Genomic DNA, 16,476 nt, shown 5'->3' with positions numbered 1-16,476 from the left:
ACAGTCAAAGCAAAGCATATATATGAAAGATCTCGATGATGTTCGTTACTAGAATTAATCAAATAGCCTTAGCGAAGATTTAGTCCATGAACGTCTTTTTACGACAGCCGTTTGAGAGTTCACTTTGATTATATTATTTGATAGACTGATACCTTGTCTGTTGAATGCTTTACACAACGGTGAAATTGTGTCATTATTTAAATCCTTTAAAGCTACCATAAGTCCACAACACACGGCAAGTAATCAATACCTGTACAATTCTGTATAGCATTCAAAATTTTATTTAAATTAATCGGGTATTGTAGTTGTGAGAATGAATTGCGGCGCGATTGGCCACCGTCTATATTCATCAGTTGTGTATACCCTCTGTCACTATAATGCGTCGTGTTAAGTAAGGGAAAGGTGTCCCAGGTGTGTGGGGGTAAAAGATAGCACCAGGTACACTATATACAGGTGTTCATTGTTGATGAGTCTATTACGACATTACCTTGATATCATACTTACCTGTAATTTACCTAGGCTTCAACTCATCACGAGACATTGTGAGGTGAACTTCAGGTTGAAGGACTGACCACCAAATGACCATGAACAACAAAACACCTCCCGTATCAAGTGAGTTTAAGTTAAGCAGTTTCTCGTGTTCATGGCTATTCCATGTTCTTGCTAGTTTACTGCATAATAATTTATAAGCTACAATTAATTTTGCTTCATTATAAACTTTCATACTGTCTATATTTATTCAAAGGTTGAAAAATTGATTTGAAATATTAAGAAGGACGGTTTGTGCGTTTTGTGTGTTGTTTTTTTTTATTTTTTGTTGGTGTTGTTGTTTTGGGGTTTTTTATTTTGTTTTTTGCTTTTTTTGTTTATTTTTTTAACGATATTTTTATAATTTTTGAAACGTTTCAAATGATATTATTTTATAATATTTTATCAATAAGTTACATTATTAATTGCTGTAGTTTGTCTAACCATTAGTTAACACTACTTGCCCTGTAATAATTTTATCCATAAGTTTATTTGGCGTTAATGAATTTCTTTAAGTTGGTTTATATTTGTGAATATTAGTAAAAACATGTGAAAAAACATTTATTTGTTAATTGTAACATTACAATACTTCATCTCAACGAGATAATAATATAATGTACACATGATGTTTCATTCAATGATGCTAATTCTAAGTTCAAACAGGAAATTAAATCAACATGTTTTCACTGTTCAGAGAAAATAAATATTACATTTATTATTCATATTTTTAATTACATATAACTATAAACGTTAGTAGTCCGTGCTGCGCTTGATGAATAATTATAAAAAGTACAGGAAAATGATGGAAATTTTGTTTTTTTATTCCATGTGTTTGTATGCTGAATCTTGCTTAATCTGTTTGTCTATCTGCATATCGTGCTAATTTCCTCGTGTGTAAGAGCACTTTTATCTGTTGAAGTTAGAAACTGTCAAATGCTTTTAAAACTTATATATTTAATGAAAATATTCTGCTTTTCCTAAATTACATATCTTGCTGACTTGCGTTTCATTTTCGTTTTTTTCGCAATTTACAACAAATTGATAAAAAAAAATACAAAATATAGAATTTTGTATATGATATCACGCTGGCGCATTCGTGTGCAATTACTCCAAATTATTTCCAAATGGCTTTTTATGTCGAAGGTTCATTTTTGCTTTTTGAATATTTAAATATTATTTGATATCTTGTCAATATTCAGGTAACTATTTATAAATCGTTTGTTTAATTAAGTATGTACTTAATTCTCAGATATCTCAAGTATAGTTTCATAATTATTTGATCGCGACTGGAATCTCAATCCCACTCAATCCACTAGAATGACTTTTAACAGCTCATAAACGTGCAAGAAGAAAACATTTTTTTTCAAACGGAACAAAATATGCAAATGCATTTTGTTTAACATAACATTAATTTTAGTAAGGGATCTTATCGTCCCTTTGTTTTGACGTCAGTTACACTGTAATGTATGGAAGGCTGAAAACTCTCTTTAATATTGTGCTAAATGTAACAGACTTCAGGTAGACTAAATGTGTTTGGGACGATGATATTGAATCACCACTTGGCTAGAACAGTTGATGTTGTAATATGGTATTCACAATGTTTGTTTTAAAGTTGATAAATGTTAAGTTTTGCCACCAAATGGGCGGGCAATGTGATGTGCTGTCAATGTAAAACCGACTATGGGTATTATCAACGATAGTAAGTCACACTTCACTATGACAGACGACTCGTAAACTGTAGCGTTTCTTTAATAACACACCGTGAACTGTGGAAAAACGTATTTGGTGTCTTAATAAATTTTGAAATACAAACTTACCACATGCACATTTTGATGATAAATCCTACTTATCCTGACGCTTGTGACCATAGTCATTGCATACGTAGGAGTTATTTTATCATTAATCAAAATAATTAAAGTGGAATCGTGCTATAAATTATTGATATAAGAGTATCTAGGAGGAATGCCACTGTCACCTAAAGTCAACTCAAAAGAGTTATCATTACGCGTTTTTCTTTCGGTAGGAAAACGGCTCCTATAAAAATTATTCTTTCTATTCATGATAAAATATTTAGAGAGAATCGTAATAATTGTTGAATGAAACAAAAATCTAGAATATATATCGATCTTTATTTCTGAATAATACATATGATTATCAACGTGTATTTCTGAAATATCTTTTAAATTTTACAGTACTTGCATCTTCAAAAGGCGTTTAATTTCAGTTTTACCCAAGATGTAATTGAATTTAAAAAAACAGCAGTTATTTTTTTACATAAATAAACCTCGAATGTTTTTTTATTTATTTTATTTTGTGTGTGTAAATGCGGTATATAATTAATAGATAAGACATGTTATCAAGTATAATGATAACGATGATAATATGTTTTCCTTCTACTCCAAACTGTGTTGAGGTATCAACAAGGCAGACTTGAAACTGACTAACTTATGCTATTTTTATAGTTATTTCTTCAGTCATAAAACGAGTTTTTGATTATTTTATCTTCAATATTATTCCGGGCTGTAATTATTGCGCTAGTATATTACTACGTTTAACACAGTTTCTCTTTGTCGTTTATACAGCAATAATTGTTGATGCGCAAATTCTCTATTGAGTTTATTTACAGATCGAGCTATTAATACACTTAAGGTTGATTGGCCCAATTAAGGACGTTTACAGCATTCATATATTTTAAATAATTACTATAGTTTGTAGGCTTTAATAAAAGGCATTCTTTTTATATCAATCTTGTTATCTGTAAATTAACTATAGGCTGTAAACTTTTTTTTATTATGAAATCAGATTATTTTTTACATTGAATCCTAGATTTTTACCTCAGAATTAAACCCTTTTCACAGGTCCTAATGACCTTGTAACGATATTCATATGTAAGTTAATCCACAGTAATAATTTTTATTAACACAATCAAAATATCGTTCAACATGACATATGAATAGAACTCAACTTCTTCCCAAATACAATACGCATAATAAGCTGTCAAAACAATCACAATCGTAGACTTTGAATGTTTCAATTTCATGACAAATTGAAACAACACAACACTCATGTCACCTTTGATAAAGCCAATAGTCGACTTCGTATGGCCTTGAGCCCTCCTTCGTTTTTTCTTCCCACGAGTTCATTTGTGTTTATACTTCTACAAAAGGCAATGAAAACTCCTGATTGTGTGAGCGAGATGTTAAATGACCAAATAAAAATCTGTAAATTAATTTAAGTTGCCAAGGGTTTGTCAACTTTCTATATTTAGCATATCAGTGTAAAGAAAGTTTAACTCTTCGCTTAACAAACATACTTAAGTGTATTGGTATATTTAGCTCTTAAATGGACTCGTTACTATTAAGTTATAAAAACAACTTTAACGGATAATAAGTAACCTCTTATGCATTATAAGAAAATATAAACAATATATCAGACGTCGTTTGTCAGCCGAACAAAAGCGTCGAACAGTTCATTCGGGGTTAGTGGGACACTTTGTCAAAACTCGTCAGGCAGGAACTAGCATTGACCACTTAAGTATTTGTGACCTGGTCACACTTGCTGACAGTTATTACCAGATTTCTCGAGTAGCTAAAACTGAACTTTACTTAAGTGATTTCTCTCGTCTTTTTATGCCAAAAATTTATATTTTTAATACCACCTTCAACTTTATCAGACGTGTTGCTGAGTTGTATACAATTACTTAAATATTTAATCAGTTAACACCAACTTTACACAAATGATCTTTGACAGACGTATGGCTTTTTGCCGACTTCTTGCTATCCGCTCTAGACTTATTGCGGTTTCAAATGAGCGTAAGGATTAACATAGTCAACACCATTCATTACTTTGGAAGATAATATACTTCCAAACAAGAAAGTGCGAAAAATAATTAATATTTATATATATTTTTTTGATTGATTACATATAGATTAATTTTCTATCTAATCTTAGTGATATAATTTTTAAAAACGAAACATGAATTTGAGGTTTAGACAAGACCTTTGAATTGCGATGTGTTTAGAAAACGGTTAAACCAAGAATGATAATCCGTCGAGAAGAATTAGACATTCCGAACCAAATAAGTAATATTATTTAATGTTTGTTATCTTTCTCTTTCAGCTGATCATCTGCATGAGAAAGATTACCTACAAATACTAGTTAATAATGTGAAATATTAATTATATGAAAGTATATAGCTGCCATCTTAATGACATTTCTTGACATTTCATTTCTGTTTAGATTTCTGAACTATAAATACGTTTGCATCATAACAAATAATTTTGGAATGTTTCTGCAGCGTTATGTTACCAACATGTGTCATAAATCTTCATTTTTCGTTTATTTTATTTTTCAATGCACACATATAGATGCCGATAATATAATTTTATCTTATAAGATATCAAAGGTTATAATTTCCCTTTATGCTAGAACGTGTAGATAGGTATCAATTACAATGCGTTTTGGTTTTACATAACTTGGATGTTTGCATGACCGCCATACTTTGTCGTTTGATGTTCCCTCACATTTCTACAACTACTGATGATACCATATATTGCCATCTCTTTGATATATTGGCAGTGAAATGTGAACATGTGATAATTCGGCCATAAACATATATATCAACTGTAAGTGCGTATATTTGTTCATACGTTGGTATGGTATTTGAATGCACGGAAGTGTTATTAAAGATCCTCAAAGTTCAAGACCAGAAAAATATTCACAAAAGATGATGAATGCGTATCATAGATCGCTATTTTAGGCTTGGCAAGTAAATTATTTTAAACCAATTTTATTTGTTTTTGTAATGGGTGTATCATTATATCAAACTATTTATTTCATAGGTCGAATACTCACAGATGTCCCATGTCGAGTCTGTCAAGATCATTCATCAGGAAAACACTACGGAATATTCGCCTGTGACGGGTGAGTCTTTTGAGTCATTTATAAAACATTAATCCCGGCACGAAAAGGCTTCCTAATTGGTTGCCAATATTAAAAACGAACGTAACGCATAAGATTTTTTTCTGTTTTCATAAGAGTTTGAGAAGCACAATTAAGAACGAGTATACAGAATGTAAACGAAAATATCCAAATGATTTACTGAAGAATAAGTTTACCATTTTCTGTTAATTTCGGATAACATTTTTTTTCAAAATGGCTTCAAATATACATTCATTTGTAAAATAGCAGTGTTTGTATTAAAACAAAGCGCGCATTTTTTTATATTAACCTCATTTGCATCTGAACAGCAAAATCAGATACTTGTGATCTACAACCTTTTTAATGGTTTATGTTATATCTCTTACTTTAAGAATTATTAATGTAAACCACTCTTTGCACATCGTTAATAATTGCTGATAAGGAAATAGTTGGCAAACACGAAGTAGTCCATCAGTCCCAGGTTAAAACGTATATATATTCATAAAAGTTTATCCTGATCGAAAAATGTTCATGTAATAATTTTTATCATTACCCTTGATTCATGCTTAAAATTGTTGCCAGTCTCATGTCGAATTACAGATGGTTTTGCAGTATCATTTTTCACAAGTTAACACTGATAATTTTTCTCATTGCAGATGTGCTGGCTTTTTTAAGGTTAGTATTTATATAACACATTTTTGTTACTGAAGTTTTTCATGACAAGACAACACATTCAAAATCATCAAAACTTCTATATTCTTGAAAATTCTTATTATTGACGCTAGTATTCTCTCCCCGAATTCCAAACGCGGATATTCATATTTAAAACTTGAAAATATGGATGACATTCATTGTTTTCAAAAGTTATTACGACAAAAAGGATGAACGACTAAGGTTATAGTGTATATGAACTTAACGATATATACAGCTGTTCTGAAGCCTGAACAAAGCTTGTACAAGTACAAATTTAGTATTAAATACAGTAGCGCCAAACAAGGAGTCAACCTGCATCATGCAACTATTTTGTTATTCGAGGACTCATCAGTGATACTAAGGAATTATAATTTCAAACGTAGGAAACTCTTGAAATAAATGTCAAAATGTAGACGAGGACATGGTTTAACTTTATAAATAAATAAATTTCGCAATTCTCAATGCAACTTTTCACGTCCTAATTGTATTTGTATATACTCTGTTTTAGAGATCCATACGACGAAACAGGCAATATGTGTGTAAATCTAGATCTCAAAATAACTGCCCGGTTGACAAAACACACAGGAACCAGTGTAGGGCGTGCCGACTTAACAAGTGTATCAAAGTAGGAATGAACAAAGATGGTGAGTTTATATAAATACTATATCAATCATCCCTGACATAGCTAAGTCCTTAACATAATACTTTGTATCTATTTTTAGCAAACCAAATTATACATGTCTTAATTTATATCATATTTTCCCAGTATTATTATTCAAAGTATAATCACGCGACTTCAGTATCTTGAAAATATACTTTTATCTTATATTATTGATTTATCTATTTACTTTAGATCAATACATTTGGTACATATTTATATTCATAAACCATTCGTTAAATTCATTCGAGCAAAATTATAAACGATGTATAGAATACCTAACAATATGTTAAATGACTTGATTTTGTAGTACTTTAAATTTTGATGCAATAATTCGCAGCCGTATAAAATATAGTTTCAATATCTGTGAACAGCTGTTCAACACGAAAGAGGTCCTCGTAGTTCCACACTTCGACGCCAGGTGGCAATGTATCTGAGGGAATCGTCTGAAATAAGTTCCATAATGGCCAGCAATTCTCTTCCACCTCCGTACTTCCCAGGTGGTTACTATATGAAGCCAGTTTGTGACAGCATAGCTGTCCCGGTCAGCTCCCATGATCATCCCGTAATGTCTCCTCCTGGCCTGATTCTACAACCAACCCCAAGGGTAGGTATCCAAGAGAGAGCAATTTATACGAGTTGTAAAATGAAATAGAATATGATAAAAGTGATGCAACGGTATAAAAGTATACTTTATGGCATAAGTACGTATTTTGACATACTTAATAATCTAGACAAGCTATTAGATGTACAAATACTGTATGTTATTGTTCTGGTTTGACAGTACCCACAGGAACTGCTGCCGACTTATATTAACAATCCCGAAACAATATGTGAGGTGGCTGCCCGGCTGTTGTTCATGAGTATAAAATGGACCAAGAATGTACCTGCCTTCATAAGTCTCCCTCAACGGGACCAGACAATCCTTCTGGAGGAAAGCTGGAAAGAATTACTCGTCCTCAACATTTGTCAGTTTCAACTCCCTGCAGAGGCTATACTTGGTGCAGCAGGTGAGTGTTTCTGGTTTAAAATGTCTTGATAATAAAGTTACTATATAGAGTTTTTTCCGCAAGGCCCTGTTTTGCGGATTTGATATTATGGTGCCAATCGAAAATCAATGTAAATGTTACAGTAGTAAGTGAAAGTCTTCCCGTAATTCATCTCAGACAATGTATGAGCGTAGATATACCACGGTGTGACTCAATTTGATATACAAGGGTTTAACTACAGTTATCAACTATTTGAAGGCAAGGATTGTACTGAAGACACACAAATTAATATCAACACAAAGTAATAATTAGATACAGTCGAGTCAAATAATGAATAATGAGTGATGATTTTGTCGTAATCAATAGCGTTTTAAATTTTACAAAAAGCAGAAAAACAAACAAACAAATAAATATAATAACCAAACAATAAAAAATGAAACCGACATTGTTTTCATGTTGTCGAAAATGAGATATAACACTTTAACATTGGTTTTTATTTCTTCAGGGAGGCATCCAGAAGCTGCCGGGAGTTCGGAACAGGTCGCCTCCATTATGACAGAAATTCGATCCCTCCAGGAAACGATGACCAAATTTAAATGTCTTAATGTAGATCCCACGGAATACACTTGTCTTAAAGCCATAGTTCTTTTCAAAACAGGTGAGTTATTTGTGTGCAATGGTAACGAAAAATCCAAATCTACATTCTACAACACCAAATGAATTGTATAATTCGTAACCGATTGCTTTTTAAAACTTTAATGTTCTTATATTGGTAGGAATACACAGGTCTCCAAATGACGTCAAGACTCTTCGAGATTTCCACGCTGTTGCCACTCTACAAGACCAGGCTCAATTAACTTTGAACAAGTACATAGAAACTGCATATCCATCACAGCCATTTCGGTTTGGAAAGCTACTTTTACTACTTCCGTCTCTTAACGCCATATCCGGGAAAACAATTGAGGACATGTTTTTCAAGAAAACCATAGGTCACATCCCGATTGAAAAACTTATTATTGACATGTTCAAATCAGGAGAAATTTAGATGTATCCTTCATTAATATATAGCAACTATTATGTATAGTCTGGTTTAGGAGTTCGATTAAGACTGTTTACAAGCGTGTCGTATATGCGCATGCGTGCAAGAGTGTTCCGTTTTGAAGAACAACTCTAAGTTGTGGTGCAGTGTTATCTCTATATATACATTTAAGTGAGTGATGAATGTGGTCCATCTGTTTCATTCGTGATGAATATATTTAACAAGCGATGAGAACATGACACCATCATGAAAAAAGATTATAGATCACAATAAAAAGACAGTTAAAAGCCTTACCCACAATACTTTATGTGGGAATGTTATTGTTTCACTTACAGTCATGTTTTTATTATCACTTTGACTATAAACGATAATGGCATTTATTTACTACATGTGAAACATGTTCATTATTCAAGAACATTGAGTCTTCATGATTCCTTTTTCCTTTTCATTACGCATTTTTACGCAATCGTTTCTACATCTATTAGTTATTGTTTTACTCTGTTGATTAATCCCTTCAAAGTAGTACGTATTGTGAGTCTACGTGCAATAAAATGGGTCGAGTTACACAGTAAGTGCTTAACCATTTATCACTATTTCTATTGTTATTGTAATAAATTAATATCTTTTACAGAGTTGAGTTCTGTAGTTCGTTACTATATATAATATATTGACACCGAAAAGCTTACATAATACCTTAATTGTAATCGTTTTCGTTGTTAATGTCTTTAATTTAGAGAAATCATAAGTTAGATTCCAAGAACACTTGCTTATTCATTAAGTAATTATTCATCTGACTGCAACTTCTTATATTTTGAATTAAATAACAATTACAATGTGTTCATTCAAACTTTTGTGTATTGTCAATGTTACATTCTTCATGGATCATGCATGAACTAAATTCCCATTTAGTTCTTCACCCAAATGTTCATATAGATTATATGAGTCTTAATTCAAAATCACTTATAGCAAGAAACATGAGATAATATCTCTTTACACATTTCAGTCAATTATATTACAAGATATGGACATAAGTAAAACAACTGTGATGTCCATATTGCAAATGGATATGAATATTTGAATTAAGTGCCAAATATGTCATGTAAATATTGTTTGTCGTTGTAAGTGAAAACAGTCGTAGTGTTATTTTATCTATTGTTATTACATAAAGTGCTAGTGAACTGTACTGGTGCCGTGCCACCTCTGTATGATGGAATATAGTGTGTGTAAATCAAGCATGTTAAATCACATTTATACTGAATGTACATTTAATACGTAATTATGTATCATTATTTATGATTACCAATAAAAAGTTATGCAGGAGACTTTTGTCTTTTCTTCTTTTAACAACATCTTTCTACATGGTCTATGTTTCTGGCTTTTACCAGGTATAATAATCTCTAAGTTGATATTTTTAAATCATGGAGTGAACTTAAATGACGAGTATTGTCAATCGATGAAATAGAGGAAGCTGTTATACAGGAAGACCTGTTCCTTGTACTCATTCAGGTCTACAGGAGTTTTACGGACAAGTTTTTTATAAGTTTTTACAAGCAGTCCTGCATCATGAAATGTCAATGGACAGACGATCATTATAAAGTTCACGCATCGATATGAATTATTAGCTTTATATCTTGTGACAATATTTTTCATATCTATGGAGTTCAAAAGGGTAACTTTCTCTTTTCAATTTCGGAGTCTAACGTTGGAATGTTTTAGTTTTCTCCAAGTAGAGCCTCATTAAGCATGTCAAAAGGCTATCAAACGATTTACCTGATACATCAACTTGTCTATATTTTCATGGTTTGCGCATCAGAGTAAGGTGTGCTTTTAGTTCAGAGTGTTCGAGAATCAGATTGATAAAATGTATAAAATAGCAGTATCTTACAATGTCGCACATGTACCTCTCATAAAATGTATGACATATATGTTTGCATGTTTAATTATCAATTTTACTATTTGTATGATATATATTATCCATAGGTAAGCATTATATTATCTCTTGTCCTTTTATTCTTATCAGAATTCGCTTATTTACACATGTATTAAACTAGATTGTCTATTGGTTTACCTTTACAATACCAACGCAGGAGAAGAAACAGATCCGTCTTACATGTTCCTATAGCATTACCCACTGTTCAAATGGTTTTATTATCTTATTGATAAGTGAAGGTCTTTGTCTGTGCTTTATATTTTAAATACAAAGATGTTGACACTGAAATTCCAAATAGGTTACAATTGTGTCTATATCCTACCTTAAGTGCCGGTATTCCGTGTGATATACCAACACATCTGTCAAACTCCGGGTGGCTAAGATCTACCCGCTGTTCAACTTACCTTCCAATAACTTACTGACTTACAAAAATACGAGATTTTGGCCTAGAGGTAAGAAATCTAACACTTTTACAAATTACTTTATTTTATCTATTGACTGGAATCCAACCCCGAGCTTTAAACAGGACACCTGGGGTGTTACATAACATCTACCTGGACTCTCTCAATCACTAGAGTCAGGGTTTCAAAGGATCTCCGCGGGATGTTCTCCTCAGGTTGTGTTGTGAGCACAGTTATATGATACCATTTGAAACCAGCAGGATAACAGCGGTGAATAGTAGCACTGATGGCCGCTATTCTTCTAAAGGATTATTTGGCTTTCAAACGTTCTTGGTTATGAATTTTGTCTTATCACTTTATACATCTATAATTATCCGAGATTGAGTTTCAGTGATCTTTTCAGGATTTGATTGACAGAATATAGCTCTATAACATTCATTCACATAATTGTTTGTCGAGTGAAATTGAATTTAGAAAAAAAATCTCAGTAGTTACACCAAAGATGTAATCAAATTTTTTGGGTCAAAATTACTGTAATTTTTAATTTTTCGTGGAGGGCTAATTTTCTTTGAATTAACTGGCATTCTTAATCCACGACTTTATATGTCCACGAAATAATAAACGGATGAAAGGGAATATACCATTAAAGTTTTTTTACGGATCAGCAATACTTAGCCATAAAAGCAAGTGCCAACTAAACTGTGTATATTTGTAAAACAACGAAATTGGAGTCCCACGATATGTATGAGTTTATAGAGTAGTTGAGAGCTCTTTAGATTGAAACAACCGTGAAACATGCAGTAATAACACAACAGCTTCATAGAAATCAATAGATTTAACACAATCTATAATGAACTATATATGTTTAGTTACCGTCATAAATGTCACAACATATTCTATTAACGCCAATCATATTTGAAAACTATTCACAATTACCACGTTGTTCATATATTCATACTATTTACTGATGTGAAATTAAAAGTTTCATGGTAGATACTTCATTTCCTCAATATTAAGCCAGTCTGGAAACCAAATAATGATACAGTGTATGCGTTACAATAGATCAATAGAATGTCATAAGGCCATGTGTTGAGATAATATATTGCTACAAATTGTTTACAGATTCAAACCCAGAACCGAAGCGGAAAAATATAACCAAACCTGAGTACCAGCAACAAAGTTTATAAAATAGTGTGATTACAGACACGTGCGCTTACACACAAAACACACACGTCAATGTCAGCGAAAAAAGTGATTAAAGGAAAATTGCCATTTATCGCCATATTCAAATACTATGTAAATAGTTGGACTAGAACACATAACCGCCCCTGCTCTTCTTGTATCGTTGGCTCTATCACAATATTCAAAAGCATTATGTGTTGTATCGGGCAAATTGTCACGGAAACATTTCCAGATAATACATGTTTTAACTGGGTGAGTGTTGACATTGAGTCTGGGACTACTAATTATTTTACTAGCCTATTACCATACTTGGGTTTACTTGATAACCTTATTCATCCAAGACCAGAATTTTGTTCCCAAGATTTCTAGTGTTTCATGGTACTGATGTAAATAACAAGGATTACGCTATCGTTTCTTTGACAGGTAGGCGTGCTGGAGATAATTTTAACAAAACAGACATTGCAGCATCTGAACGTAGGGTTTTACTGTTCCTTAAGTGGAATCACGTGCTGCATTTCTATCAAGGCCCTCGCTTGTGTTATTTACACTAGAACTGATTTTTAAAATAGCTTTACTGAAAATCCTCGAGATACTCTATTCAGTAATCTAGTCTTATATTTTTTCTAAAATTCGTACTAACATGTAGTTTTTTTTTTTTTTTTTTTTGCTTTTTTTTTCGTACTTGCTTCGAACTTGACCGATGGGAGAAACTAGCTAGATTGTTAGACAGATGACCATCTACAATGAAAATTGTGTTGTCTAATGTGCTGTACCTATATTTGGTTGAGCACAAAAACAATCGCAACAGGATTGTCAGTTGCAATAAAAGACAACCTTGAGTTATCTGTCCCCTGTCAAGTTGGACACCAAATATTAGCTTGAAATCTACTTCATCTAGTAAGATTAAACTTTTAAATGCTCAAAATCGTCTTACAACGTTTCAGATAATTTTTCTTATTTTCCTGTTTTGAAATTGACCACATGAAAGCTACAGTATTTCTAGAGTGCGGAGCATATGCTATAAAGCTATCTACCTGCTAAATGGCTCGTGTGTTAGTTTAATAAGAAGGCTGGTATACACGATTTTCGGGTGGTCTTTTTATTGTTTCATTTTTCTTTGCAAATTGAAGTTGGCACTGGGAGTCGCGTGTTTTGTTCAGTATATCTGATCCAATTTACCTCAACACCTATCTAAACAAGCCCATCACAGAGATCATTAACTTTTCAGATGTCCGGTTCCTCCAATCCTGTGGATTCGGATGAGTTTGCGAAAAAGTGTTAACCGCAGTATTTGTTGTTAACTTAAACAGGTGTGTCATTGTACAGGTGTGCAGAACGTCCCGGGGTATTTGCCTTGTTAATAGATATATATTCCGATCTTCGTTGAATAAAAAGTGTCCCTGAACAAACGTAAGCGTCCATGAGACATGTACAATTGACTTGGCGTTTTCAATTATCTTTGAAAGTCCTGGTTATCAACCACACACAACGTAACAGTTCAACTACAGCTGCCGTATACATAGTGAAGTTGGGCGGCGCTAGTGAGATGACACCAACTAAAGACAATTCCTCGTAAGCTTCAGAATGCGATTTCGCATATAGGTATATTTAAAAAAAAAATACATCAGTGAAATTTAGACAAATGAATACAAACATCATATTATAGATTTATTTCAAATTATAAAACCCTGTTTTGTTTACATCCAGACATCAGCTTCTTTTCAGACGTTTCAGACAAACGTATAAAGAAATGATTACAATGTAATTCAAATAATTATCTATGTATAATATGTCGTTTGCGTGTTGAAGATGAGTACCCAAACAACAGATTATGATATAAATGGGCAGTGCTCATCTGTTACGTTACATATCATATCATTTTGATATCAGCCTCTTCACACGTTAGGTGATAATAAATTGGAAATGTTGTCATATTTAGGGCTAATAGTATAATCTGTATGTGTATTTTTATATCTAGACCGTTTGCTAATAGATGAAACAACCCAGAATATAACATAAGTGTTAAATATAAAAATAATTGCATCGTGTTCCATGTATGAGATTTTTTTTTTTTTTTCATTTAAAAAAAATATTTATGGGGTTTTCATTATATACAGATCACGTAGTATGTTTACACAAATGTGTTTAAATGCTATTTTCATGACACGTTTTGATATTTCTGCTTTGTAGTCATCTAATATGTCTGTACAGTGAGACAGAAAAGCAGCGTTTGAAAGAAAACATCCGGGTTGCATTTTTTCTATCCATTTAGTGATAAAACAATATCATGTCATCAACAAAATGATGTATACAGTTCTACATTGCAAGCATATAAACTGCCATCGAAAACGGAGCAGAGTGTATGAAAAACCCTATTCATATTGTTCAAATGTACATCGTGGTGGACCTCGGCAGACTATGGCAATTTGTAAGATGTTTAAAGGGGTGGGTCTGTCCGAAAGACGTTACAATCGCGAATTTCGTTTCTAATACACCTTATTAACCCAGTAGGAAACCAGGCATACCAAAAGGGTCCACGTAACGCTCACAATAGTTGCCCTTTGCGGCTACCTCAACTCTGAAAGACCTTTCACAATAAGAGTCAAATGCTGTCAATAGAAGGAGCCTCTATGTCGATGGCATGCTGTGCTGTAGGTCGACATCCTAATAATTTATTATAATTTTTATCCAATGTGTTTACATTACTTTACTGTCTCAAAACTTTTAATCTTATCTATAAATTATCATTAATTCTTTCGTAAAACAACCTATAAGTTACTGTTAAATGATATTTAAGAATTAAACAATTGAAATATTGAAATTTGTAACAAGCATTCGTGTAATATTTTTTTATATTTAATCAATTATAGCCAATTAACCATAATAATGAAATCAAATAGGAGATGAAATATCAATTATCCTTAATTATTTATATAGATATTATATAGAATTACTGACTACGGAGTCGGGAAAATGCAATTATACGCGCATGATAGCTTCTAATGAATTCTATTTAGAACATTGATTTTAAAAAAAAAACGTGTTTGAACGTGTTTGACTTTTTAATCTAAGCAACAGCGTGTAACTGACAATGTTCCTAGTGATGAAATGACAAAAGCCAGATCCCCTGTTACAGAACAATAACAGGAATCAAAACATCCGCCATCTCAAGTTCAATCCCTTTCTTTCCGACGCCAATGCACACAACTTACTGATTTTAAAGTGCCATTAGGAAATCGGATATTCAATGTAGACTACGAAATGTTGATTTCATCCTTGATAAAAAAAAAACACCCGCAAAGTTAAATTATAAATAGAAGTATATTTCATAATAGACAACCACGATGCATGTGGTTTCAAATGTCAGTATAATCCTAATCAGATGTGACAACAATGTCCCAAATGGTTCGACTTTTTCTGCTTTATTTATGCTGTTCTTTAGCACGTTCAGTCTAATCAATCATTTAACTTTAATAAATAAAAGATTAATTAAAAACTGTTTTATACGGGAACAAAAATGTATGAGACTAATCTATAGATTCAGACGACTCGACTGAACAATTCGCCTCGTTGTATTGATAAAGACCCGATTTACGCTATATGTACCAGTTAACATCGGACCGGGTTTGTAGTGTACGTTAAACTGTTAACCAAGAAGTATCAAACCATTAGTGCCCATGCACAAGACATCGTTATAAATAAACATTGTCAACTCTTTTTATGTCGATTGTGTATACACCAGATCACATATGAAATCAGTGTGGTAAACAATCGTGCGACATAATGACTTTTTAAAACTACTAAATTTAACAGTTTTCTGTTTGAAATACATAGGCAGTGTGTGATGGAGTAATGGTTTATGTACTAAAGAAATATATTCCCTTGTAGTTAAACAAACTATTGTATACAAATTATTGTATGTAGAATGACAGGGTCGTCAAGACAGTGTCTACTACAGCGTGCGGTAACATAATAATGTATTATTAAGCATCGACAAAGAAAGTGATACAGTACTACAGGGGAAATGTCCCGTATAACGATATAACCACCATTATCAAGGGAGACAACTGTTATTTTTTTATTAATAGGAAGTATGCATGAGTAAATAAAACTATAGGTTAATGGGTTTAACATAA

At 32.4% G+C, this 16,476-nt stretch overlaps 1 protein-coding gene across 1 annotated transcript; it reads left to right on the top strand.

The window, feature by feature from the left end:
* The first annotated feature begins 578 nt into the window (after positions 1-578).
* On the top strand, positions 579-8,833 carry LOC132547987 (nuclear receptor subfamily 2 group E member 1-like). The gene is made up of 8 exons (XM_060211803.1): positions 579-612; positions 5,370-5,451; positions 6,105-6,123; positions 6,650-6,785; positions 7,174-7,406; positions 7,584-7,809; positions 8,294-8,446; positions 8,565-8,833. The coding sequence occupies exons 1-8, from the start codon at positions 579-581 to the stop codon at positions 8,831-8,833; spliced, it is 1,152 nt and encodes a 383-aa protein (XP_060067786.1).
* Positions 8,834-16,476: the final 7,643 nt, after the last annotated feature.

The sequence above is a fragment of the Ylistrum balloti genome, unplaced genomic scaffold, assembly GCF_031769215.1.
Source record: "Ylistrum balloti isolate Yb309-2 unplaced genomic scaffold, AGI_CSIRO_Ybal_v1 Utg369992, whole genome shotgun sequence".
Taxonomy (NCBI): domain Eukaryota; kingdom Metazoa; phylum Mollusca; class Bivalvia; order Pectinida; family Pectinidae; genus Ylistrum; species Ylistrum balloti.
The sequence above is the reverse complement of the archived record's forward strand: the minus strand, read 5'-3'. Positions and strand labels throughout refer to the sequence as shown.